We start from the raw sequence: 25,563 nt of genomic DNA on the forward strand, positions 1-25,563 counted from the left end.
TTTCAAGAATAAGTCAGACCTTTTGAGAAGTGTACAACCTGCATTTCCTTGCAAACCAATGAAAGCATCCAGGGAAGGAGACCAAGAAGCAGTATTCTAGTCAGCATGAGAATCAACTCCGCAGATCCTGTGATTGGAGACGACTGACTTGCTTTCCTAGTTTTCTTTTCCATAATCCCTGTGGTTGTTTTCTTCCTATGTATGTAAGGGAGTTTATACAAACTTAAAGTTTTAACTAGTAGAGTTTTATATGCCACGTCCATGATTGTTTACCTATAGCTAGAGTCTATTTATTCATAATAAATGGCTATTCTTGATAAGTACTGAAACCTGATCAAGCTTTCTATCGACCTCGGTCAAAAAGACAAGTACTTTAGAGAATTTTGCGTACTTGTATAAAAGATTTAACTTTGTGATGACTGTGAGAATAGTGGGGTTTGGTTTCTAGCGTGCTGCTCCAACTAAGGAGTAAAAGCGTGAATGAGTTGTTAACTATAAATGTGCAAAAATGGTAATGGTGGGAATTGTAAGGGGTAAAATGTGATCTGATTTTTTTTTTTTTTCCTCTTTGCAGTCTTAGGGAGCTGTTCCTGTATTTGAGGAGATTTCTTTATCATGCAGATCCAGACAAGTCATATTGTAATGATCCACTGATCCACACTTGACTTGTGATCTCAATTTGTTTAACTTCATGGTTAATTGCAGCAATGTGCTAAATTTACTTTGCTGTCCTATACCACTGAAAGCAGTGGAAGGATAATATATAGGAAAAAGTATAGGCCATTTTCCTGGTCATGCATGCTATGCCATTCAGTGAGATCATGGCTGATCATCTGCCTCAAAGCTGCTTTCCTGGGCTATCTCCACATCCCTTCAATTTGCTTGTCTCCACAAACCTAACTGGTGCTTTTTATTTTGAATATATTAGATGATTGAGCTGTCACAGCCTTCTGGGGTAGAATTTAACAGATTCCCCTTCCTCTGAGTGAAATAATTCCTTCTCATCTCAACCTTAAGTAGTCTGCATGATTTTTCCCCCCTGAGATTGTTTCTTGTTTATCAACCAAGGGAAAACCTTTCATCTACATCCCCTATTTCCTACGCTATAGGGATTTTTAAATATCAATTAGATTACTTCTCATTCTCCGAAACTTTCGGGATCAAAAGAACAGGTCCAGTTTCTTCCATTTCTTGTAGGACAAATTTGCCATCCAGGGGATTAGTCTGGTGAGCCTCTGTTGTACTTGTTCTATGTAAATATTTCCTTCCTTGGATAAGACCAAAACTGTATATAATGTTCCGGTGCAGTCTTATCAAGCCTCTCCATATTTGTAACCAGTATGTTTTTACTCTGATTAGTTTCTGATCTAGTCCAGAATACAATTTGTCTACCTTATTGATTTTTGCCCTCGAATGGTAGCTTCCGGTAAGTCATGACCAAGGACACCTAGGTCTTTTTTGGTCATCCACACTTGCTGTCACTATTTAAGAAGTATTGTCTTTTTCCACCAAAGTGGATAACTTCGCAATTATTCACATTATATTCAAAGTTTCATGTTCTTACCCATTCAGTTAACCTGTCTAAACCCACATAAGATCTCCTTAGTGTCTTCTTCACAAATTACATTCCCAACTAGTTTTGTGCTATTAGCAAATTTGGGAATATTTCTATTGATCCACACGTTCAAAAAACATTTATAGATTGACAACAGCTGTTGTGCTAGCACTGATCCTTCTGGAACATTTTTAATAGGGGGATGCAATGGTCTGTGGTGTCACCACTTGACTATTACTCGGAGACCCAGATAATGTTCTGGGGAGCTGGGTTCAAATCCTGCAGGGCAGATAGTGGAATTGTAATTCACTGAAAATCTGGAATTATGAAAAAGTTTTCATGAAACCATTGTCAATTGCTTTTGGGGGGGTGGGGGGGCGGGATGCAGGATGCGGAGGGCCCCCATCTGAGTCACAAGTCCCTTTAGGGACAGAAACTGTCATTCTTACCTGATTTGGCCTACATGCAACTCCAGTCCCACAGCAAAGTGGTTGACTCTTTAATTGTCCTCTGCAGGTAACATCCTCAAAAGTCTCCAACAGGTTTGTCAAATATGATTTCCTTTCAGGATCCATATTGACTGTGCTCTATTTACAATTATTTCCAAGAGTCTAGTTATCACGTCTTTTCATTCTTTATATTTCAATATTTCTCCAAGGTTTATAGTTCTCCATTTTCTCTCCGTTCCTTTTTTTTTTAAAATAGTGGAGTTATCATTTACTGCTTTCAAGAGTGCAGAAACCTTTGCTTAATCTGTGGAATTTTGCAAGATAACTGCTAATGCATCTACTGTCTCTGAACTAGCTCTTCCCATGCCCAAGCTCATCTGGTCCAAAACTTTATTAGCATTCCATCCAGTGAACTTTTCAATTACTGTCTCTTTATGAACAATTTCTTACCGCTTCTCAGTTTCACATATCCTTTGTTTGCTTAGTTTTTCCAGGAGATTTTTTTTGTCTGTTATGCGAACTAATTGTTTAGTTTGCTGATTTCCCTATTCTCCACTGTAAATTGCCCTGCCTTCACTTGTAATAGGTCCATATTTGTCCTAGCTAATCTGTTTCCTTCTCACACCTACAGCAGCATTTACAGTCTGCTTCTATCTTTCTTGCTATCTTCCATTCATACTCTTTCTTCCCATCGTTTATCAGTTTCTTGGTTGTTCTTTTGTGTTCTAAATTGCTTCCAAATCTCAGGCTTGCCATTTTAATTTCTGGCTTCTTTATAAACCACTCCTTTGACCTAATTCAATTATTTTTGCTGGCTGCAATTGATCTACTTTTTTCCTTCTGGGTGTTTGTGCCTTTGAGGAACATTTGCATATTGTACTGTATGTATCAGTATTTTAAATACCAGATATCGTTTGTCTACTGTCAGATCTTTTAATGTATTTTCCCAATCTACCATAGCCAACTCATATCTTGATAATTTCCCTTGTTCAGGTTTAAGCTCCTAGTTTTCAGAATGATCTGTCATATTCAAACTTAATGTAAAGTTCTATCATATTATGGTCACTATTTTCCAAATCTTCTATTGCAAGGTTATTAGTTGGCTCTTTCTCATTACAAAATACCAAATCTAAAATACCCAGGCCTCTAGCTGGTTCTTCAAAGTGCTGCTGCAGGACTCCTACATTTCAGAGATAGTAGGAACTGCCGATGCTGGAGAATCTGAGATAACAAGGTGTAGAGCTGGATGAACATGGCAGGCCAAGCAGCATCAGAGGAGCAGGAAAGCTGACGTTTCGGGTCTGGACCCTTCTTCAGAAAAACATTTGTTCTGTTTAAGTTTACCCTGTCCTTCTGTAAATTTAAATCCCTCTGCTTCATTAGTATACTACATATGTTACAAAACCTTCAGATGTTTTTTTCCTTGATAACTATGCCCAATGTTACCAGTACTGTTTGCCTGTGACCAATTCCGACAATGTTTGCCTCTTGTGATTTCTTCTCTCTAACCGAAATGATTAAATATCTTGATCTTTCAATCCAAGATCCTCCTTCTCATGTACTGGTCTTATCCTTTAAAAATGCTACCTCATCACCTTTGTTTTTTTTTGTTTTTTTTCTTTTGCTTTTCCTTTGCCTATTGTTCCTAAATGGTAATTGTATATGCAAGAATATTAGCAGTCTCGGTCATTCATCAGTCACATCACATCTCTCATGTATTGGCAATTAAATTATATCCATTTACCTCAATCTATGCTTTCATTGTTTTAAATAATTCTACCTTTTTTAACATTATTCTGCACTCTGATCTTATTAGGTGCTTGCCTTTTCTTTGTTTTGTCTTCTAATTTTGCTTCCTACTTTTTTAGTTCCCATTATCAGTTTTGCTTTCCTCCAACCTGAACTACTCTTGTTTTCATTCCCACGTCCATCTGGTTTAAACCCTGCTCAATTTCTGAAGAAGGGTCCAGACCTGAAACGTCAGCTTTCCTGCACCTTTGACTCTGCTTGGCCTGCTGTGTTCATCCAGCTCAATACCTTGTTATCTCAATTGTAGTAGTACAGCTTCCTCAAGATATCAACCCTGGTCTTGCTAAGATGCAACCTATCAGAATTGAGGATTATAAAGTTCACTCATGAGCAAGATCAAACTTATAACTCCAGCACTGTAAATGATCAGCTCGCTCAGTGATGAAATGATAACTGCTTTGCCTTGTGTGCAGACTTTCTGCAGCACTTTGCATTGAATCTTAAAGTACACTGCCCTCTACTGGGAACTGGGATCTGACTCTAGCTACAGGTAAACATACAACTCTCTACTAATTAATACTCTAACCCATTCATAAAACTCCTGTAGTAAATACATGCAGGCTCAGACTGACACAAGGTGGTGTTATGGGGAAGGGAAAATTAGGAAGGCTGTTCAATAGTCCCTGTCTACAGGGTTAACTGAGATGAGACTACTTAGGATTTGTTGCTCTTCGAGCTTCCTTTTATAAGTACTTTCATTTTCTTTTAGAAGCAAGTGATTCACATTTTAAATGTCTCCGACCTACTTGTCAAAAGCCACTGCTTACAGCAACTGATGAGGAGAAATAAATGGCTTTCTTCAGGCATTAAGTAATTTTTTTACTGCAGAGGAAAGAGCAGCATCATTCTTGGTCAATTTGCTTTTGACCAAACATTGGTCACCATTCCATAGACTAATCAGTGATTTGTTGCTAGAAGAATCTCTTGTACAAACTCCCTTGTTAACCTACCCTACTGCTTAAATAAAGAGCACTTCAAACAGTACTTTGCAAATGTGTTAGCTTGGTTTTTGTTTTAAAGAAGTGAAATAATCCTTTCCACATTTTTTTTTAAATGTCATTTTTCTGTTTTGAATCCACAATCAAAAGTACTGAAAACTTAAAGATATGGTCTTTACACTGTCCAATCTAACACAACATTTGATTACACTAGAGGCGGTTACAGTTACAACACTAAAGAGACGTTTGGACGTGGATAGAAAAAGGTTTAGAGGGATAACTCAGGCAAATAGGACTAGTTCAGTTTAGGAAACCTGGTCAGCAAGAATGAGTTGGGCTGAAGGCATGTTTCTGTGTTGTATACCTCTGACTGATATAGTTTTCTGAATTTCAATTGTTTAGAACTCAATTCAGAATTGAATTTCTGAAGAAGGGTCCCAACCCGAAACGTCAACTTTCAACTTTCCTGCTCCTCTGATGCTGCCTGGCCTGCTGTGTTCCTCCAGCCCCACACTGTTATCTCTGACTCCAGTGTCGGCAGTTCTTCGTATCTCTGAATTCTATACAGCTGTTAGAATATAGCTGTACAATGTGGCCAGTGGATGGTGCTATAGAGCAATATTTCAGAAATCTTGCATTATTTGTGTACTTCCAACTGATAAGACGATGTCACAAAAATCTGTTCGTAAAGATGAATATGAATGCTTAATTCAGATACATGCAAGTTCTTATTTTAGAAACATTGCTGTGGAGATTCTTCAATTGCAGAAGAGCTTTAGCTCTCACTGATCTCTGACCATATGAAATAGGAGCAGATTTAGGCCTTTTGTCCCTTTTTGCATCTGCACGACTGTTCAATAAGATCATGGCTGATCTGAGGAAAAAGTTTTTTATCTTAACTGTACTTTTAACCATGCCCCGATTAGCCCTCAACTTATTTGTTAATCAGAAATCTGTTTGGCTCAGTTCTAATTTGTTCAATGGTTCACCCTGCAGTGCTGTCTAACGTATAGAATTCCAAAGTCTAATGACCCTTTGAGAGAAGAAATTCCTCTTCATCACTGCCTTAAATGGGAGACTTCTTTTATTTTGAAACTGTACCTCCCAATTTTGATACCCCGTGAGGGAAGTATTCTCTCTACATTTTACCCTGTAAAGCTCCTCAAATCTTACATGGTTCAATAAAATTACTCAGTGAATTTTAGAAGAATGAGCAAGATTCATGCTCATCCTGCTCAACCTTTTCCTCATAACGCAACCTCCTTCATTCCAGGAATCGCCCTAGTGAAGTGCTTCAAGTGTTAAGTGGTTATGACAGAAGCAATACCATCACATCTTTTGTGGTAGAGAAGAGAGACTAGATTAGATTTTGTTCTGCATGTGTTTGAGAGAGTTTCCAAATTCATTTGAGGGGAAAAAAATGTTTTCCAGGCTGGGATGTCATCAGTTCACACAACCTGTACATGAGCCGAAACCAGTTGAAAGTGGAGCATCTAAATCACTGTTTTTTCCTGATGAAGCAATTAACAAACATCCAAGATTTAGGTGAGTTAACAACTGACCTGATGTTCATGAACAAAATTGTGGTTATTACTGTAAATGTAACTGCATTTTTAGTACAATAAGGTTATGTCAATATATCTGCAAAGATCATATAATACAGTAAATTTTTAATTTGACAGCCTTCCTCCTTGTCTAAGCACTTGTGCAGCACAACACTATATAAATTTCTGAGGTGGACTTCTGCCACCTACAATTGAAAGTGTGTTTACATATTTTCCATTTCAGTCAAGTTTGTTTGGAGTGCAAAAATTTATCGCTAAATAGTTGCCAAATGATAGTTCAGTAGTTGCAATATTGAGGTAGCTCTGTGAAAGCCAAACTATTTAGTCACTAGTGGCTTTTTCCTGTATTGTCCATTCTCAATTTTAAAAATCTGAATTGTTAAGCATGTTATGGTACTGTAACTATCTGGTTTATCTGTTTTCTCTCCTGTTTCAGTAATACTTGTTATATTCTAAACAGGGCTGCAGTCTGCGCACACCATACACACAAGGGCAGCTTTCCTATAATTTTTAGTCATTTTAAAAAAAATTTTCATACACTGTAGGTCGTGTTCACCTTGCATGAAAGCTTTGGGCAGTACCTTTTTCTTTAAAATTTAGTATCACCTGGTATGTGGAGGAAGCATCAATAAATGCTGAATAACATTTTTGGAGCCCCCCTTTTGCCTCTTAATATTTGATGTTTGTTCTTGGGTTGTAATAACCCTGCCCTATGTTACTCTTATGAGGGAAATCAATGGTGTATTTTTGCAGAAAGATATTAGCTTGATGTTGGTTTTAAAGTAAAAGAATCTATTGCATTCAGATTTCAAAGACTGTCTGTCTGACTTTATTTGGGGGAGAAGTAAATTATAGGAGAAAAAGATGTATTGGAAGCTAATTTAAGTCATCAGTTTGCATAAATTGTAGAATCTTACGGGACAGAAGGTCCTGTGTTCATTTATCTATTGAAGTAGTCCCACACTCCCAATCCTATAACACTTCCAAATGTTTGTTTTTTTTTTCCCCAAGGATTTCTCTAAACCTCCTTTTGAAGCTTACTATTGAACTTGCTTCCATTCTGGAAGTGCATTTGGGACATTTTAAAATGTAGTGAGTTTAGATCATCTTCTCTTTGGTTGCAGAGCCATTGGTCATTGGAACATTTAATTCACAAGATGCTGTAAAATGTCACTCAGAACTTTGAACATTCCTACCAAATCATCTGTTAATTATTTCTGCTTTGAAAATTCCAGCTCTCCTGTTTTCTGTACATGATTATTTCAATCCTGGAATCTAAATTTTTCAGCGTCGACTCCATAGTGTTGACATCCTTTCTAAGTTGTGGTGTTCAGAATTAAACACCATATCTGTAGAGACCTACCATGTGATGTGTAAAGCTTTAACGGAATTCTTTTTCTACTCTGCCTGTAGATGGATTAACTCAAGATGGTGGCAGAGTAGCAGTGCAGCATGGGGGGGCTCCTGCTCAGAGCTTATTTGCGCGTCTGCTTTTACTGTCTTTTTTTCCCCTCCTTTCACTACTATTTTTTCTTCTTAGTTTAAGCTACTGACCGTATGTGAGGTGTGAGTTTGTGTAGTGCAGAAGAGGACGTAGCGGGGAGGGTGGCAACAAGAGAGGTTCCGGAAATTGATGGCAGTTATCCTGAGTGGTGGTGAGAGCAGGCCCAAAGCAGCCGGTAGCAACAACAGGCAACCGCTCCTGAGTTGGAGGCAGCCTGAGACAACCTGGGGTGAAGAGAGTGGGAGTAGGCAGCCTGCGGCGAGAGAGGAACACACAGCCCGAAGCTGCTTACTCGTCGCCAGCAGCCACTTTAGAGTTGGAGGCAGCCCAAGGAGTGGCCGGTGGAGAGAGCAAGAACAGGCTGTAAGGCAGTGAGAGCAGACAGCCTGGGAGTGGAGGGCAAGGTTGAGCCCTTGTGAGGAGTGTGAGCCCAGTCTGGGTATACGCTGTAGTGTTCAAGTTTTAAACTGTTTCTTTGTTTTTCTACGTTTCAGTAAGAAGGACTGTAATGTTTAACTTTTTAACTGTTTTCTTTATTTTTCTACTTTATACTCAAAATTCTGTACCTAGGCGCCATTTATGGCGACTTGTAAACTTTTCATTGTACTCGTGAGGATACGTGACAATAAAGCAAATTCTAATTGAAATATACATACTCCCAACAATAGCTGTCCTGAAAAGTTGGAAATATGTCGATTTTTAAATTAAATATTTGGCAGCACATATTATTCTCTTCAATGCATTTCATTAGCCTCTGAATCAATATATTCAAAGTAGAATTAACCACAATTGGAATATCTCTAGAGGGGTACATTTGCCTCCTGCAAAGTTTCTACTTGCATTTCTTCAAGCTGGGTTCACTTTTCTCAAAATGTATGCCTTTTGACTCCCAGCTTACTTCTATTTGAACAGCATTGAAATGAGCTAATTCTTGCACTAAAGTTCTACAAAATTTAAAAATACACAGTTCAGGGGCTTTAGTAATTTGTGTACATATATTTTCATGATCCCATTTCTGTTTGAACTTTTGGGTTTCTTTTCTTCAGTACTTTGACGAGGAATATTCGGCACAGGCGCGGAGAAAAGATAGCCATTAACGTCCCAAGTAAGTAAAAATTACTTGACTTGCTTGAGTTTTTGTTTAAAAAATTCTCTTCCTTCCACTTCTGATTTTCTTTAGGCCTGTTCTAAAATTAATTTGTTATTTGATGTTAGTTCTAATTCAATGGGGCCAACAGCTGTCAAAGAAAAGAATGGTACTTGTTCCCACCATGCACAATATGGCTGCCGGAGCTTGCCCATACATCGTGTGGCCTGTGATGTCTGTCGGCCACGAATGGACCAGTACTGTCAGTTGGCATGAATGGCATCCGGACTCTTGCCTACGTATAATGGGAAACGTGGGTCCATGTCTGCACTTGCATGTGTACTGCTACTGACAAGCAATGAAATGACGGGTGTTTTGGGCTGTGAGCTGACAGCAGGGAGTTCAGGCTGCCACTTGTACAGTGGGGTCTTTAAACTGTGGGTTCACATGCAACAGGCAGTATTTGACCTTTTAAATTAGACCCCAGTGATTCCAGTAGGGGAGTAGCACATTCTTAAAATCCCCTGCAATGTACATTCTGCTATAGCACGCTGCAATGCAAAGGCAGCACATTTTAAAGTATTTTTCCCCACTGAGAGAAAGGTGGTTGCTAAGGAAAGGATACCTTAATGGGATCCCTCAGGAGTGTGTGATATTTTTGTTTCCACCAAGTGAATTTAGGTAAACAGTTTGCCGACATTAAAACTTGCGAGGCCAACCAGGAGTACATTGGAATATTAGAGTCTAGCACTAAAAGATGAGAATTTCAGCAGCAGATGAGGTAAGGCTAAGTTAATCAGTTCTATGCAAAGTATAAGTAGGTGGCCTTATTGATAGTATGAATGTGAGATTGGTTTATCATTGGTCAGGTTTGACACTCCCAGTTGAATTGATAGGGAGTGAGATGGTGTTATTAAATAGGGAACACATTTTGGAGTGTGGACCAAAAATAATGTCTGCAGTCTTTCCAATGTTTGGGAGAAATTTTTGCCCATTGGTGCTGGATGTTGATGAGCAATCTGATTATTACACTCCTCAATTGTCTTTAAGATAATAAGCTCGACATAATAGAATAGATCCTGGCATAAGAGTGGGAAGAGGTGCCATTGCCAGTGATATTTTTCTGGCTGTGATTGGACTGGAATGGAACCAGGTGAGAGCAGCTACAACCTAGCCATATGACAGTGGACAGAAATTAGAGAGGATAAAAGCATACATATGAAGAGCACGAGCACTCCATTGGGCCCTAGTGAGCTTGCTCCACCATTCAGTATCATCACAGCTGATCCTCTGTCTCAATGCTGTATTCCCACTTTGTCTCCATACCTCTTGATACCTTCAATATTGAAAATTTAGCAATCTCTCTTGAATTCTCTCAGTGACATAGCCTCCATAGCTTTCTATAAATGCAAATTGAACAAGTTGACTACACTGAGTACAGAAATGTTTCTTCACCTCAGTCCTAAATGGCCTATCTCATGTCCTGGGGCCATTACCCCAGTTCTAGAAAGATGGGAAAAGGTGGAAGAGTAGCTTTATCAATTAAAGATTACATTGATACAATAGAGAGAGGTTACCTTAGCTCTGGAAATCTGGATGTAGGGTTCAGTGTGTGTAGAGATGAGAAATAGTAGTTAGGAAACCACATGGGAATGGTTTGTAGACTCCCTGTAATCATAGTCTCCCTGTAGGACATGGTATACAAGTAGTAGTAAATGGGGGCTTATGAAAAAGGCACAGCAATGATCAAGGTATACAGATTGGACAAGTCATATTTACAAAAGTAGCTTGGATTAAGTTCATGATGTGTACAAGACAGTTTCTTAGAGCAGCATATTCTAGAGCCAATCAAAGAATAGGCAATAGTGGATTTGGTACTACGCAAGGAAACAGGTTTAATTCACGAATTAATCCTAAAGACGGCTGTGACGATGCCAGCGGAGGGCTGTGAGGACACTGGCAGTTGGGGTGAAGATTTACATCGGCGCAGTCACCACTACCAGAAGGAAGGCATCAGCAAGACATGCTCCGAGTTCAAGTGAAGACAAGTGTCCAGCAAAGGACTATGAAGGTGCTGATTTCCAGTCGGGCTAACGGTTTGCATCGGAGCAGTTGGCACTACCAAACAGTGGTTTGTGGAGGGAGTGTTGTAAAGGGGCAGTTAAACCTGAAGTACTACTTCAGTGTTTCCCTCCCTCCCACCAAAAAAGTTCGCTGAGGACCACAAGCAAGGGAAAGTGATTGGTCTTGTCCCGCTGCAGGTAACTGCAAGGGAGAGAGCTGATTAGTGAGTAGCAGGTAAGGCGGGTAAGTCCTTACAACTCCCATTGCTTTTATAGTACTTTTCTAGGCTTCTAATCTCTTAAGGTAGTACACGGACCAGCAAAGAAGAGCCACGGATAACTGAATTTAATTTAGAGGTAAACCATAGCAGAAGAGCTCAAAGCCTTGGTTTGCTCCTCTTGCTTCACGTGGTAGACGGGAAAGTTCCAGTCCCTTGGGTCAGCATGTGTGCAGGAAGTGTCTCCAACTACAGCTCCTGGAAGCTTTAGTTTCAGAGCTGGAGCATCCGCAAGGCAGAGAATATCATGGATGGCATGTACAGAGAGGTGGTCACGCTGCAAGCTCAGACTGTGCAGGCAGGAAGGGAATGGGTGACCACCAAACAGAGCAAGAGAGATAGGCAAGTAGTGCAGGAATTTCCTGTGGCCATTCTCCTGCAAAACAGATATACCATTTTGGATACTGTTGAGGCGAATGACCTCTTGGGGAAAGCAGCAGTAGCCAAACTCATTGCACCACGGTTGGCTCTGCACAGAGGGGAGGGGTGAAAAGTGTGCCAGGGCAATAGTTATAGGGGACTCAAGGGGAATAGAAGGGCCGCAAATGAGACTCCACGATGGCATGTTGCCTCCCTGGTACTAGGGTCAGGGATATCTTGGAGCAGGTACAGGACGTTCTGGAGGGCGGGAAGGTGAACAGCAGTGGTCGTGGTACACATCGGTACAAATGATAGAAGTAAAAAAATGGATGAGGTCCTAAAAGAAGATCACAGGGAACTCGGAAGAAAGTTAAGAAATCGGACCTCAAAGGTGGTGATCTCAGGATTACCAATGGTGCCACGTGCTAGTCAGAGTAGAAATGGCAGGATATATTGGATGATTACATGGCTAAAATGATGGTGTCGGGGAAGGGTTTCAGATTCCTGGGGCACTGGGACCAGTCTAGGGGAGGTGGGACCTGCCCAAATTGGACGGGTTACACCTGGGAAGGACTGGGACTGATGTCCGAGGGGGAGTGCTCGCTAGAGCGGTTGGGGAGGGTTTAAACTAATATGGCGGGGGATGGGAACCTATGTAAGGAGTCAGAAGGAGGGAGCAAGGACAAAAAGGAATAAGAAAAGTGATAGGCTGAGAAATAAAGGACAAAATTCAAACAGGGCTATTGAGGAAAAATAAGAGTGAGACAAACCATGCTAAAAAACCATGCAGATTAAAATCACCAATGATCACCAATACTCCCTCATCACATGCATCTGTAATTTCCTGTTTAATGCCATTACAAACATCACTGCAGTTTGATGGTTTGCAGGAGACTGACAGATGTTTTTTGCCCCTTGGTAGGTCTCAACTCTACGCATACACAGACTCCACATTGTCAGAGTTAATATTCTCTCACTATTGTGTTAATTTCCTCTTTAACCAGCAAAGCCATGCCACCACCCTTTCCTTTTTGCCTGGCTTAAAGGTTTTGTCTCTTTAATGTGCAATGCATTTGCAATAAAGTGGATGAACTAATCGTGCAGATAGATGTAAATGGGTGCGATTATAATTGCCGTTATGGAGACATGGCTGCAGGGTGACCCAGGATGGGAACTGAATACCCTGGGACATTCTGTATTTAGGAAGGACTGGCAAAAAGGAAAGGGTGGTGGCATGGCTTTGCTGGTTAAAGAGGAAATTAACACAATAGTGAGAGAATATTAACTCTGACAATGTGGAGTCTGTGTATGCGTAGAGTTGAGACCTACCAAGGGGCAAAAAACATCTGTCAGTGTCCTGTAAACCATTAAACTGCAGTGGTGATGTTTGTAATGGCATTAAACAGGAAATTACAGATGCATGTGATGAGGGAGTACTGGTGATCATTGGTGATTTTAATCTGCACATAAATTGGGCAAATCAAATTAGCCACCATGCCATAGAAGAGGAATTCCTGGAGTGTATAACGGGATGGTTTTCTTGACCAATGTGTGGAGGAACCAACTAGAGAGTAGGCCATCTTAGACTGGGTACTGTGTAATGAGAAGGGAATTGTTGCCAATCAAGCTGTGTGAGACCCCTTGGGGCTGAGCGACCATAACATGATACAATTTTTTTATCAAGACGGAGAGTGAGGTAGTTGATTCAGAAACGGGTGCAGAATCTTAAAGGAAACTGTGATTGGGGAAAGTTACTTAAAGGGATGACAATGGATAGGCAATGGCAAACATTCAAGGAATGCATGGGGGAACTGCAACAACTGTTTATTACTGTCTGGCACAAAAGCAAAACGAGTAAGAGGGCCAATCCATGTTTTACAAAGGAAATTAGAGATGGTATCCGATCCAAGGAAGAAGCATCCAGATTAGCCGAGAAAAATATGTCTGAGGATTGGGGGTAGTTTAGAATTCAGCAAAGAAGGATCAAGGGATTAAGAGGAGGAAAATACAGTATGAAAGTAAGCTTGCAGGGAACATAAAGACTGACTCTAAGTTTCTATAGGTACGTGCAGAGAAAGAGATTGAAGACAAATGGTGCCTTCATTTACAGGATCCATATCCCTCCTATTCCCTTTCCATTCATGTATTCATCCAGGTGCTTCTTGAACACGGCTGTTGTGTCTGCTTCCAACACCATCTCTGGCAGCATGTTCCAGGCACTCGCCACCCTTTTCAGTGGAAAAGTTGCCTGGCACATGTCTTTTAAACTCTCCTCCCCATGACGACTACCACCTCACTCCCCCACCCACACCTTGAACCTGCATCCCCTTGTAATTTACCCCTCCACCCTGGGGAAAAGCCTCATACTTTCCACTCCATTCATGCCATTCACAATCCTATAAACTTGTATCGGGTTGCCCCTCAACCTCCTGCATTCCAGTGAAAACAAGTCTGTTCAACCTTTCTTTTTACTTAAAATCCCCCGTACCAGCCAACATCCTGGTAAATCTTTTCTGCACCCTCTCCAAAGCATTGGCTTGAGGCTCAGTTTTTTATTAGGAAGGACTCATTACTGTAATATCAGCGTGCTGCTGGCAATTTATTCATCAGGAGCTCTGTGGACTTGGGTGTCTGAAGTTGGGGCGAAGGGAAGGGAAGGGAAGTGTAGTTGCAATGGAGTATGTGGAAGAACTAGTAGGCAACAGGAAGGTATTTGTGATTGGTAAAGCTTCTTTTTGTATTTTTGAGCTTACCACTGCTCAACCTGTTTGTTGCCATTGGTGAAGCACAGAATATATCTGTTGGAACAGCAAATTTTGCATTGTATTTAGATATTGTGTAGGACACCATGTTGGAAATAGCATTCTGTCTCTGGGGCAAGAATGCTGTTCAACTGACTTTCCATCAGCTCCAACCTTTTGGCTAGACAGTAGTAGAAAATCAGCAAAAATGTTATGCAGTGTTAATATTCACCTTGCAGCTAAATCTTTCCCTTCTGAAATTAGACAAAACTTTACCCAGTTATGCTTGTATGTAATTATTTCTTCAAACGAGTTGTATGTTTGGTCAGAGCACCAATGCCTTTTACTTTATTGAACTCTTCATTAAAAAAGATCTAAAATGCGATATTGTACATGTTCTCATTTTTATTTGGTTCTGAAGTTGAGGGAAGTCTGATGCCGTGAGTTAGGTTCCTGTAATGCCATCTCAATCCTTCTCTCAATTGTGTGATTTCTTTTATATTCCTGCAGCAGAAAACTGATTTTCACAGCAGGGATTCTCATTGCTTATCTGTCGACCAAGCAAACAGCACACTGGGCCAGATTGTGCCCTCAGGAACTAGCCACCTCAACTGTGTTTCCATACTGTTTCTTTGCTTCACTGAATTAGGTGTTACTTAGACATGTCTTAAACAGCAGCTCTCTCTGAATTTTGGTTACTTTGAAATTTATGGACAGGTGCTTGTTAATTTTTGCTCTTGAATAAAAATCCCAGATGACCACACATTTCTTGTGTTTTATTTACTTTAATAAATCCTTTTTTTTCCAGGCTTCTTCATGTGCTTTCATGCTGAAGCATGGCAAAATTACTGGATTTTGCTTGAAAGACTGGAAACTCTGCCATGGTTTCCCCTTGCCACCAAACTGAGTGTGCTGCAGTCTTTTGTGGCTTATTGCTGCCTTGACTGACATTAGCTAACTCCAATTTAATTTGGGATGTCTACTTTTGTATAGCTTTAATGTTAAGTATAACACACTAAACTGGCAAGGATCTTCTGAATTCCAAGATTATGGATTTGAGCTCCATTTCAGATGCAAATCCAGTGGGATACAAATGCTCAATGGGAGTGGAGCTGTAACCTCAGAATTGCACTTGTTAAATTCATGATGGGAATCTAATTGCATATTGCTAACTTGACTAAACTGTCGTGTTTAAAATGGCATAAGGTCGGGAACCTTTTTTGGGGGTTATCAAGAACCAGGAATACTTCTAATAAAGTTAAATCCAGGTTATTTAGCAGTAAAATCAGTCTGTGCTCTTTCTCATACTGTAGAAATCAGGAAACCTTTTTCCTCAAAGATTATGGCTACTGATTTCAGTTAAAACTTTGTGTTAAGATTAATAGAGTTTTGTTGGGGAAGGGTATAAAGGGACAAAGAATAAAAGTCGCTAAGTATAATTGAGATACAGAATGGTAATCACCAAATAAATCCGATTGGGAATTTAGGTGAAACTTCACTTGGAAAAGTAGACATATCATATGGATGCATTTAAAGAAGCTAGATGAATCTGAGAAAGGAATAGAGGGCTATGATGATGGATTAGAGGAAGATTCTGGATTGCTCATGTTACTCAGTGTCGCAACATCCATATTGACAACATTTTTTTTTCATGATTGTGGATAACAAAATGATAATGACCAAACAATTCTTTTTTGTGATGCTGATGGAAGAGTGGGTATTGATTAGGACACCAGGGATCATTCCGGCTTTTGTTTTAAAAATAGTTCAGTGGGATATTTTGATTTAGCGTTGTACCGAGATACAGTGAAAAACATTGTTTCGCGTGCTAACCAGACAAATTAGACCTTGCGTAAGTACATCAGGGTAATAGAACAGAATGCAGAAACTAGTGTTACAGCTACAGAGAAGGTGCAGAGAAGGATCACATCTAATAAGTGAGAGATCCGTGTCTACCTGAAAATGCCAGAGACATTTTTGTTATCCCTTCCAAAAAAGGAGGCTTCTGTGGCGCATTGACTAGTTGGGTTGAAAGATCTGAATAGAGAATGGAACTAAGCTCTTTGACAAGCCATTGCAGACATTGTGCCAAATTGTCTCCTGTGTTGTAAATTCTGATTCTGTTCCGATAAGTCGTTCTGGTTGAAAGCTTGAATCAGAAATGTAGGGATTTTCTGTTGAGCCCAATGCTGCTCTGTCTTGAATGTCACATTTAAAATAGTGTCTGGTAGGGGAGTTAGAGAGAAATGGTTTTTAAGGTTATCTATTTTAATCCATTTTAATCTGTACTTTGACTCTGAAACCATTAGGTATCAGTCATGTGAGAGTCATTCTTCAATGCTACAAAGGACTGTAGAATTGTCATCAAGACCACTCCTAGGATGACAACAGAACATTCTAATCGAGATGGCTCAATACCATACTGGGTCGTTCCTAGGTGCAAATGTTAAAGTGAATGTATTCAGACAAATAATTGTGAATCAGCTTACTCTTAGTACCAAATATTTTGAATGTTAACATTTAAAGGTGGCCCCCATGTTGCCATTTGATGTATTAGTTGGCCTGTTTGTTGTTGGAAATTATTTTTGTCTTCTTCACTAACAATGAAACAATCTGTAAACAGAACACCGTTTGCATGGCGATGTTGGTTGATCATGTCCACAAAAAACTTCTAACAGTTGTTTGAGAAATTAAATGCTGAAATTTGGGAAAGATGCAGTAGGCTATTTGCCTTTTTGTTTAGTTCAATGCAATATTTCTACAAGCTGCTGTCAGATTTATTTTCTTTTCCTTTGCAGTTTATAAGGACAGATGTGTTTCTTCTCCGTTTGTTGAAAAATTTGTCAATGATGATGGCGAAGCAGCAAGAGCAACAAAACCTGATCACATCTATATGGACGCTATGGGGTTTGGTATGGGCAATTGCTGTCTTCAGGTGAGTTTCAGTTGCAAGATGTGTGTTCATTTAACTTCTCATCTTTTTGCTTTCTTATTTGTGCCTCTTTTGCAATAGGTGACATTCCAAGCATGTAGCATCTCGGAAGCCAGGTATCTGTATGATCAGCTCGCCACAATTTGCCCTATTGTGGTAAGTGCATCAGACTCGTGTTTTGTTCTTAATTTAATTCTGAATTTTAATGCTCCTGATACTAACACTTGTATTGATAACTTGCTATATAATATTGTCAATTGGGAGTGTCCCTAAGTTCAGTCATAGAAAACCAACATTAGCAGATACATACGTCTGGAATTGCAAATCTTGATACTTGTTTCCTGAGTTTGAGAATCTCTGAGTAATCTGTATGCAATGTAGTTCAATGTTGCAATTTCCACTTAATTAAATGAGCACCTTTCCAATCAATAGTCTTCATGTCTCTGAACTGTGTGGATCTGGCAGCAGTCAACAGTTTATTTAGAAAGAAAGTTAGCACTTTTTTTATCTGTAAATATTTTGCTTTGCTTTATAATAGAGTGCTTAGAATTACTAACTCGAGTTTACTTAAAAGAAAATTACTGTCAGAATTCGTCAGTTTTAATAGTCTTCCTGTTTTTTTTTGTCCCGTTATCTGACTGATGTTGGCAAGATATTGACATTTTTGTAGGTACCAGCAACGTTAGTACCCTATTCAGCCTTTTCTACTTGCGTGAGCTTTAATACTGTGTTTTAACAAGATGTTCACTGAGACGGGTTCACAAGTCAAACCTGAACTTGTCTGTGGTAATTTTATAGAAAGGGTATATGATGATGAGCTTTGACCACAACTTATTAATAATTTTCCCTGCTTCAAGTTGAAGAATACTGTAACCTTGATTTTAGTGATGCACCAATTGTACTTAATGTTACTGTGTGGGAAGAATATCAAATCCTCAATCATTCTGGTATAGCACATTGAGGACTTGATAGATATTGGCCATACTTCTCGTTTGTCCTCTATCTTTCTGCCAGATTGTTTTTAGTTGCAATAGCTCATACTTAACACTAAGTGGTAGTATAACATCAAGCACGAACATGTATATAAATAGAATCTGAGCTGCCCTTTGCATGTCCTATAATCTTTCTTTGTAAATAACTTCATGGAAGCATAGTTACTGTTGTAAATATTCTGGATGAGTTAATCTGATGAGATTAACTTGCTGTAGTTGAATCATGTTTGTCAGGCTGATAAAACTTTTCAAACATTATTATGCTTAGTGGCTTTTTAATCAATTTAATATACCTTTGTTTTACGGAATGTGAAACCTTTAATTTTATTTTCATTGCTTTGTAATGCATCAGCTCTTATGGAATATCTTAAGTATCTTTTCATATCTTGTTTAAAACAAAACATGGCTTTTGGAGACTATCTACAACCAGAAGTCAGTCTGAAATTGTATGGGAAAATGGAAAAGTGCAATTATTAAGTAATTTTTAATTTTAATGGGGAGAATTAATATTTTTTGATAATTGTCAGGTTGAGTAGCTCCCTTAAACATTCTAGGTATGTCATGGAAGTCTGTACCCTCAATGCGGAGGCATTTCTCTGATCTCAATCTCCATCTCTATCAAGTGAAAGTCTGAGCTAGGCTAAAAACAGTTACTGTTAACTATGCCTGTTCAGTTCAGTTGAATGGCATCACTATTGAAAGCAACAGCCATGTCAAAATCTAGATGGCAGTTCATGCAACCTGTAATGTGTTACTTTTTTTTTTGCAAAAGAGCCTCGGTCTTCTGAGAAATGTTAAATTTATTAGTTCGGTAGATATGCTCAAAACTGCTCTTCATGATTTCTAACTTTTTAATGTTCTTGTCTCATAAAATTACGTTGTGTAGAAGCTAATGAAGTTATTGATTCACATCTAAATACGCATGAACGCTAAACCCTAGAAATCAGGCTCTGTGGCTTAAACAGTTCCATTGATTAACGCAACTTTCTTATCCAAAAGTGGACAATAAGTATTATAAAATTGGGGCCATATACCAGAATCTTCAACACTTCTGCATGTTATTTATTACTCAGCCATGTAGACTGACAATTACAACAGAGTAGCTTAGTGTTAACATTTGACGTGTTGTAATATTAAGATGTTTATTTTAATATAAGTATCCAAGTAAAACTTATCTGTTACCTTCATTGTGTAAAATCAAAAAATGGTAATATTCATAGAATATTCACTGAATTGAATTGCAAATACTCTACATTTACCCCCAACACATTTTAAGTGCAACTTTCCTTTCAGATGGCTTTGAGTGCTGCTTCACCATTTTATAGAGGTTACGTGTCTGACATTGATTGTCGCTGGGGTGTAATTTCAGCCTCTGTAGATGACCGAACCAGGGAAGAAAGAGGTTTGGAGGTAACTAACATGAGAATTTTGAGTTAACGTTTGTCATATTAACCTGCATGGCAGGAATCTTGTGCTTGATAACCTTATGCTGTGCTTATTGCAACTGCAGCCTCGTAAGCACAGCAAGTACAGGATCAGTAAATCCAGGTATGACTCCATTGATAGTTACCTGTCGAAATGTGGTGAAAAATATAATGACCTAGAATTAACAGTCGATGATGAAATCTACAAGCAACTTCGAGAAGGAGGTAATAAAGGATGCATTCAAATAAAATCTGATATTACATTTTGTCAACTTTCTAATTATAAGTTGCCTTGTGTTGATATGATGGTGTAATTGAAGGCAATTAAGGCCTTCATTCATTAAAGTATTGATACATTTAACCAGTACAAATGTGATGCTGCCTTTAGCCCTACAACATTTTTGTAGTATTGTTCCAAGATTTAAATTTACAACCATGCAAGACATTTGCACTAAGTTCTTTCAAGAAGAAATCATGAAGTAGTGTGTTGATCTAAAACCCCTTGTCATAGAATCATAGATTCCCTACAGTGTGGAAGCAGGCCATTCAGCCCATCAAGTCCACGCTGACCCTCAAGAGCTTCCCAGTCAGACCCACCCCCCACCTATCCCTGTAACCCTGTATTTCCCATGGACCGTCCACCTAACCTGCACATCTTTGGACCGTGGGAGGAATCCAGAGCAGCCAGAGGAAACCCATGCTGATACAAGTAGAATGTGCAAACTCCACGCAGTTGCCTGAGGCTGGATTCAAACCCAGGTCCCTGGCACTTTAAGGCAGCAGTACAAACTACTGAGCTATCGTGCCAGTATTGATTTGATTGTCAGTATTTGATTTTTAAAAACAGGTAACAATGTTAGTTCGACTCTTACACTATCTGAATATTGTTCATTAAGTCCTCTTCATAATGTATGGTAGTTACACCTCAAACTGGGTACTATGAGCTGTTTAACAAATGTCTGTAGACTAGTCACCACATAACAGTTTGCAATTTTTAATTAATATTCTTTTAAAAACACTTGTCATCTTCATGTATATCTTGTGTCCAAAGCAGTAACCATTACACCATCAATTTAATGAACTCATTTATAAGGGATTTTGCTTCATGCAATCTAGCCATTAGTTTCTGTCAAATTGCTTTTTTAACAAAACAAATTTCATTTGGAGTATGAGCTTGTGCACACCTAATTTCCCAGGATGCTTTTGTACAATAGTACTATTAAGGTAGTTATAATGATTGAATTCTTGGCTTTGGATAGTTTCTACTTGAAAGATTTTCAAAAATAATTGCAGTAAAAAACATTGCAGAATATTTTTGTGGTTTTAAAATAGTTTTTTGAACAGTGGGTGGGGCTATTTATCTGTCTGGTGAGTAGTGAGGGAGCCTGATATCTGATGTAATTTTTATTCTGCAAATTTGTGCATCTATCCACATCTGTTGTTCGCTTCGCTCTGCTCCCCTCTGCAACCCACCCCCGAAGCATGCCCCCTTGAGCTCACTTCCCTTTGTGCACCTGCTCACTCTTGCTCCCCCTCCCTTGCAGTTTCTACTATAAATGTGAATAATTGATTGAAACATAAAGAAAGAATGGCATCTGAATTTCATCTGTATGCTGTAGTTCAATTTGACCCCACTCCTCCTTTTACTTTACCACTGAAATATTGTGTTTGACTACTTGTCATGTACTTGTACTTGTACTGAAAATTAAATAATTCATTTTTAAAATGGGTTACACCATTCCAATTTGCAAAACCTTATACCGTAAGTAACTGTTCATTCCATTGTTTCATTTCGTCTTTACCTATTTCTCAAATGTTTTAAGTATGGGCCATAAGGTATGGGAGCAGAATTAGGCCATTCTGCTCACAAAGTCGGCTCCACCGTTCGATCATAGCTGATATGTTTCTCAATCCTACTCTCATATATTCTCCCTGAAACCCTTCATTCCCTTTCTAATCACGTGCCTACCTATCTCTGTCTTAAACACACTCACTGACTTGGCCTCCACAGACTTTTTCGGCAACGAGTTCTACGGATTCACCACCTATCGCTAAAGAAATTCCTCCCCATGTCAGTTCTAAAGATTCTTCCCTTCACCTTAAGGCTGTGCCCTTTTGGATACTAATTTCTTCTAATAGTGTAGATGATATCTTCTCCAAATCCACTCTATCCAGGCCTCTGACTTTTCTGAATTTCAATCAATTCTATTACTCATCCTTCTCAATTCCAGAGTCCTCAACTGTTTCTCATTATGCAACCCCTTCATCCCTAGGATCATTTTTGTAAACCTTGTCAGGAACTCCTCCATTGCCAGCACATCCTTAGATATGGGACCCAGAAGTGCTCATGATATTCCAAATGCAGTCTGTGTGGCCTCAATTTCTGCTGTTGTATTCTGGCACTCTTGAAATGAATATTAACATTGCATTTGCCTTCCTAACTGCCAACTGCACCTGCATGTTAACTTTGAATCCTGAACAAGGACTCTTAAGTCCCTACGTGCTTCAGATTTTCAAAGTCTTTCCCTGTTTTAGAAAATAGTCTATGCCTCTAATCTTTCTACAGGATGTACAACCTCTCGAGTTCCTACATTGTATCCCATCTATCCCTTCTTTGCCCACTCTCCTATCCTGTCCAAATCTTCCGTAGCCTTCCCGCTTCTTGTACACATCTCTGGTCAGCTCCTCCCTCATGTCTTTATAGTTACCTTTTTAAGATTTTTGAATTTTTAGGTTTAGGTTTTATTGTCAAGTTTACTCAAGTATGGGATAGAGTTAAGTGAAAAATGTACAAAGTGCCTAATTACAAAAATAAAGAAATAACTTTTAAAAAGTTCAGCACTACAGTCATCTTAACATAAGAATAGCAAAATAAATAAATTTAGTGTTAAACGGTATAATCCTTTCTTGAGCCATGGGCCTGCGGATGCTCCAAATTATTGAATTGAAATATGTTACATCTGATTCCAGCTTCTCCCCCCTCAAACCGCAGAGTGAATTCTAACATTTAGTGATTGCCCGCTCGGGGTTCTTGCACCCTAAGCTCCCTAATAGAGTCTGTCTCTTTACACATCGCCACAACCAGAATTGCCTATTCCCTGGTGGGCTCTACCATAAACTGTTCCAAAAAAATTATCTCGTAGACATTGTACAAATGCCTTTTCTTGGAATCTGCTGCCAACCAATTTTCCTAGTCCACCTTCTAATTGAAGTCTGTCATGATTATTGTAATTGTGCCTTTCTTACATGCCTTTTCTATCACCTGACTTACTTTCTCCTGACTACTGCTAAGAGACTTGTACATAATTCCTATCAGGGTCTTTTTTTCCTTTGCTGTCCCTCAACTCTACCTACAGAGATTCTACACTTTCTGACTCTATCACTTCTTTTGATATAATTTTATTTCTTACTAACAAAGCAACCCCATTTTCTCTGCCAATCTGCCTGTCCTTTGGATAGGACACATATGCTTGGATATTTAGTTTCCAGCCCCGATGTCCTTGCAGCCTCATCTCTGTAATGCCCACAACGTTTGTGTTGACCAATTTCAATTTGTTTTGTAAACTGCATGCATTTAAGTACAACACCCTTAGTTCTGCATTGACTGGCCCCGTTCTCCATAGTTGACCCCTTATCTGCAGTGCCTGAGCCTTTCCATATTATGTCCTGTCATTTGTTTTGGAAACTTTAATAACATCTGCTGAGCCCACTTCTATCCACGCTATCCCTGGTTTAACCGTGTCCATAATTTTCCAACTGAGCCCAAACCATGTCCCCCTCCACCAATTTAGTTAAAGCCCTATCCACATCCCTAATTATGCAGTTTTGGTCACAGCATGATTCACGTGGAGTCCATTCCAGTAAAACAGCTCCCTCCTTCCTCAGTACTGCAACATCCTTAATCCTCTGAGCTCTGCATTGCTTCAATTCTGCTTCATCAGGGAAACTTTCACTTAATCATTTGCTGCCATGCCTCAGATGTTTTGATCTTGAGCTCTGCAAATCTATTTAAACTCCTCACCTTTGTAAGGATAATCCTTTACATTCTCCCTTTTGACCAAGCTCTTTATCATCTACCCTAATGTCTGTTTGTCCACTTTGGTCAAGTTTTGCCTGCTTATCCTCCTGGAGTACCTTGGGGCATTTTACTGCATCAAAGGCATTGCAAAATGGAAGTTTTAATTCTACACTTAATAATAGTAGCAGTGCAGCATCTCCATTTTGTATCTTCTAACTACACCATCTATCTTACAAAGCAACTCAAGTGCACCAGTTAACTCTGCTTCCCTGTTTTCCAAATGATACTTATTTTATTTACAGTTAAGTTGCAAAAGTTCAAATTGAATGCACGTAATATAACTTGTCTTTGCCCAATTAGACCCACTCAACTTAATTTTTAGTGGATTGCCGAATATCCCTATGAAACACAAAAATCTGTAATGATGATTTATTTAATCTTAATGCTTGATCTTTTGTACTGAAGAAAAATTTTTGAGGCTTGAAATATGTTTTTCAGGTATTGATCATCTCCTAGCACAACATATAGCTCATCTTTTTATTCGTGATCCTTTGACACTGTATGCCGAAAAGATAAACATGGATGACGCGAATGAATCTGACCACTTTGAGGTAACCTACAATATTAACAGTAGCAATGTGTTAGGTGATGAGGCATCTTCAAATTGCTAAGATTAAACTTCCTAGGCTGTTCTGTGATTGACCAGAAGCTCTTGCTCTCGCTCTCTGCCCTTTACTTGTCCTAGTTTTTACATTGATTTACTTAGTTTTAAATCTGCTCTGAAAAACTTTCTCAAGAGTGTAACTTTTAGCAAATCCATTGAAATGTCAAAGCATTGCATCCTGACAGCACTATTCACCAGCCAACCCCAGCATGGCAGTGTTCACAGTGAGGATATTTAGCATTTTCGTGCAGTGAGGAAGCAGGAAGAGCACTGTTGGGGGTGGAAAAGGTGGTGACCGCTAAACCAAGAAATGCTGGCCACGGGATAGGTAATCCTTTCAGTTTTCATCATTTTTGCAAAAAAATTTAGTGCTGTGACGCAGCTAAAAAAGTATTTTTTACCACGTTTAAAATAGAATGTTACCTTAACTGTTAACATTTCAGAGCAGCCCAAGTAAAAGCTTATTTCTATGGCATTGATTTTGTGCATTAGCCAGAAAGAAGTCAACTGGAATTTGATTGTCGGTCATTTTGAACATATAAACAGTGAACAGTCATTTTGTTGAATAAAATTTTGAAAGTGTAATGGGAATTGAATGGTTTATGAAAACTAACTTTAAAAATTAATTGTGCAATTGACTACCTATAGAACATACAATCCACAAATTGGCAAACCATGCGATTCAAGCCTCCACCCCCAAATTCTGAAATTGGTTGGAGAGTGGAATTTCGACCGATGGAGGTAAGTACTGTAATTGTATTAAAACAATTGTATTAAATTTTAATACAAGTCAAGTTTGTTTGCTTGTGTTATTCATTTTCTTTAAAATATCTGGTTCTCTAATGCTCTTTAGGTAAGGAAAATCTCTGTCCTTGCATGTTCTGGCTTAAATGTACTCCAGGCACAGCAGCATGGTTAACTTTGTCAGCTTTGACTTTGACTTTGCCTGGCATGTCATTGAGTTCAGAGATAGTAGGAACTGCAGATGCTGGAGAATCCGAGACAACAAGGTGCAGGGCTGGATGAACACAGCAGGCCAAGCAGCATCATAGGAGCAGAGAGGCTCCTTAGAAGAGGCTTCGCAGTGGGGTTAAAATCGAATCAGAGATAGTAGGAACTGCAGATGCTGGAGAATCCCCTCTCTGCTCCTATGATGCTGCTTGGCCTGCTGTGTTCATCCAGCC

At 39.2% G+C, this 25,563-nt stretch overlaps 1 protein-coding gene across 3 annotated transcripts in view; it reads left to right on the plus strand.

Moving 5' to 3' along the window:
* The window catches only part of gclc (glutamate-cysteine ligase, catalytic subunit), an 85,213-nt gene that overhangs the window by 38,734 nt on the left and 20,916 nt on the right, over positions 1-25,563 (plus strand). For all 3 annotated transcript variants that reach the window (XM_020528099.2, XM_048596508.1, XM_048596509.1), the window contains exons 5-12: positions 6,183-6,296; positions 8,867-8,925; positions 17,148-17,284; positions 17,363-17,437; positions 19,567-19,683; positions 19,784-19,922; positions 24,214-24,326; positions 25,028-25,120. In XM_020528099.2, the coding sequence (XP_020383688.1) occupies positions 6,183-6,296; positions 8,867-8,925; positions 17,148-17,284; positions 17,363-17,437; positions 19,567-19,683; positions 19,784-19,922; positions 24,214-24,326; positions 25,028-25,120 (847 nt within the window). The remainder of the gene's footprint in view (positions 1-6,182; positions 6,297-8,866; positions 8,926-17,147; positions 17,285-17,362; positions 17,438-19,566; positions 19,684-19,783; positions 19,923-24,213; positions 24,327-25,027; positions 25,121-25,563) is intronic.

Source organism: Rhincodon typus, chromosome 5 (genome assembly GCF_021869965.1).
Source record: "Rhincodon typus isolate 14 chromosome 5, sRhiTyp1.1, whole genome shotgun sequence".
NCBI classification, from domain to species: Eukaryota; Metazoa; Chordata; class Chondrichthyes; order Orectolobiformes; family Rhincodontidae; genus Rhincodon; species Rhincodon typus.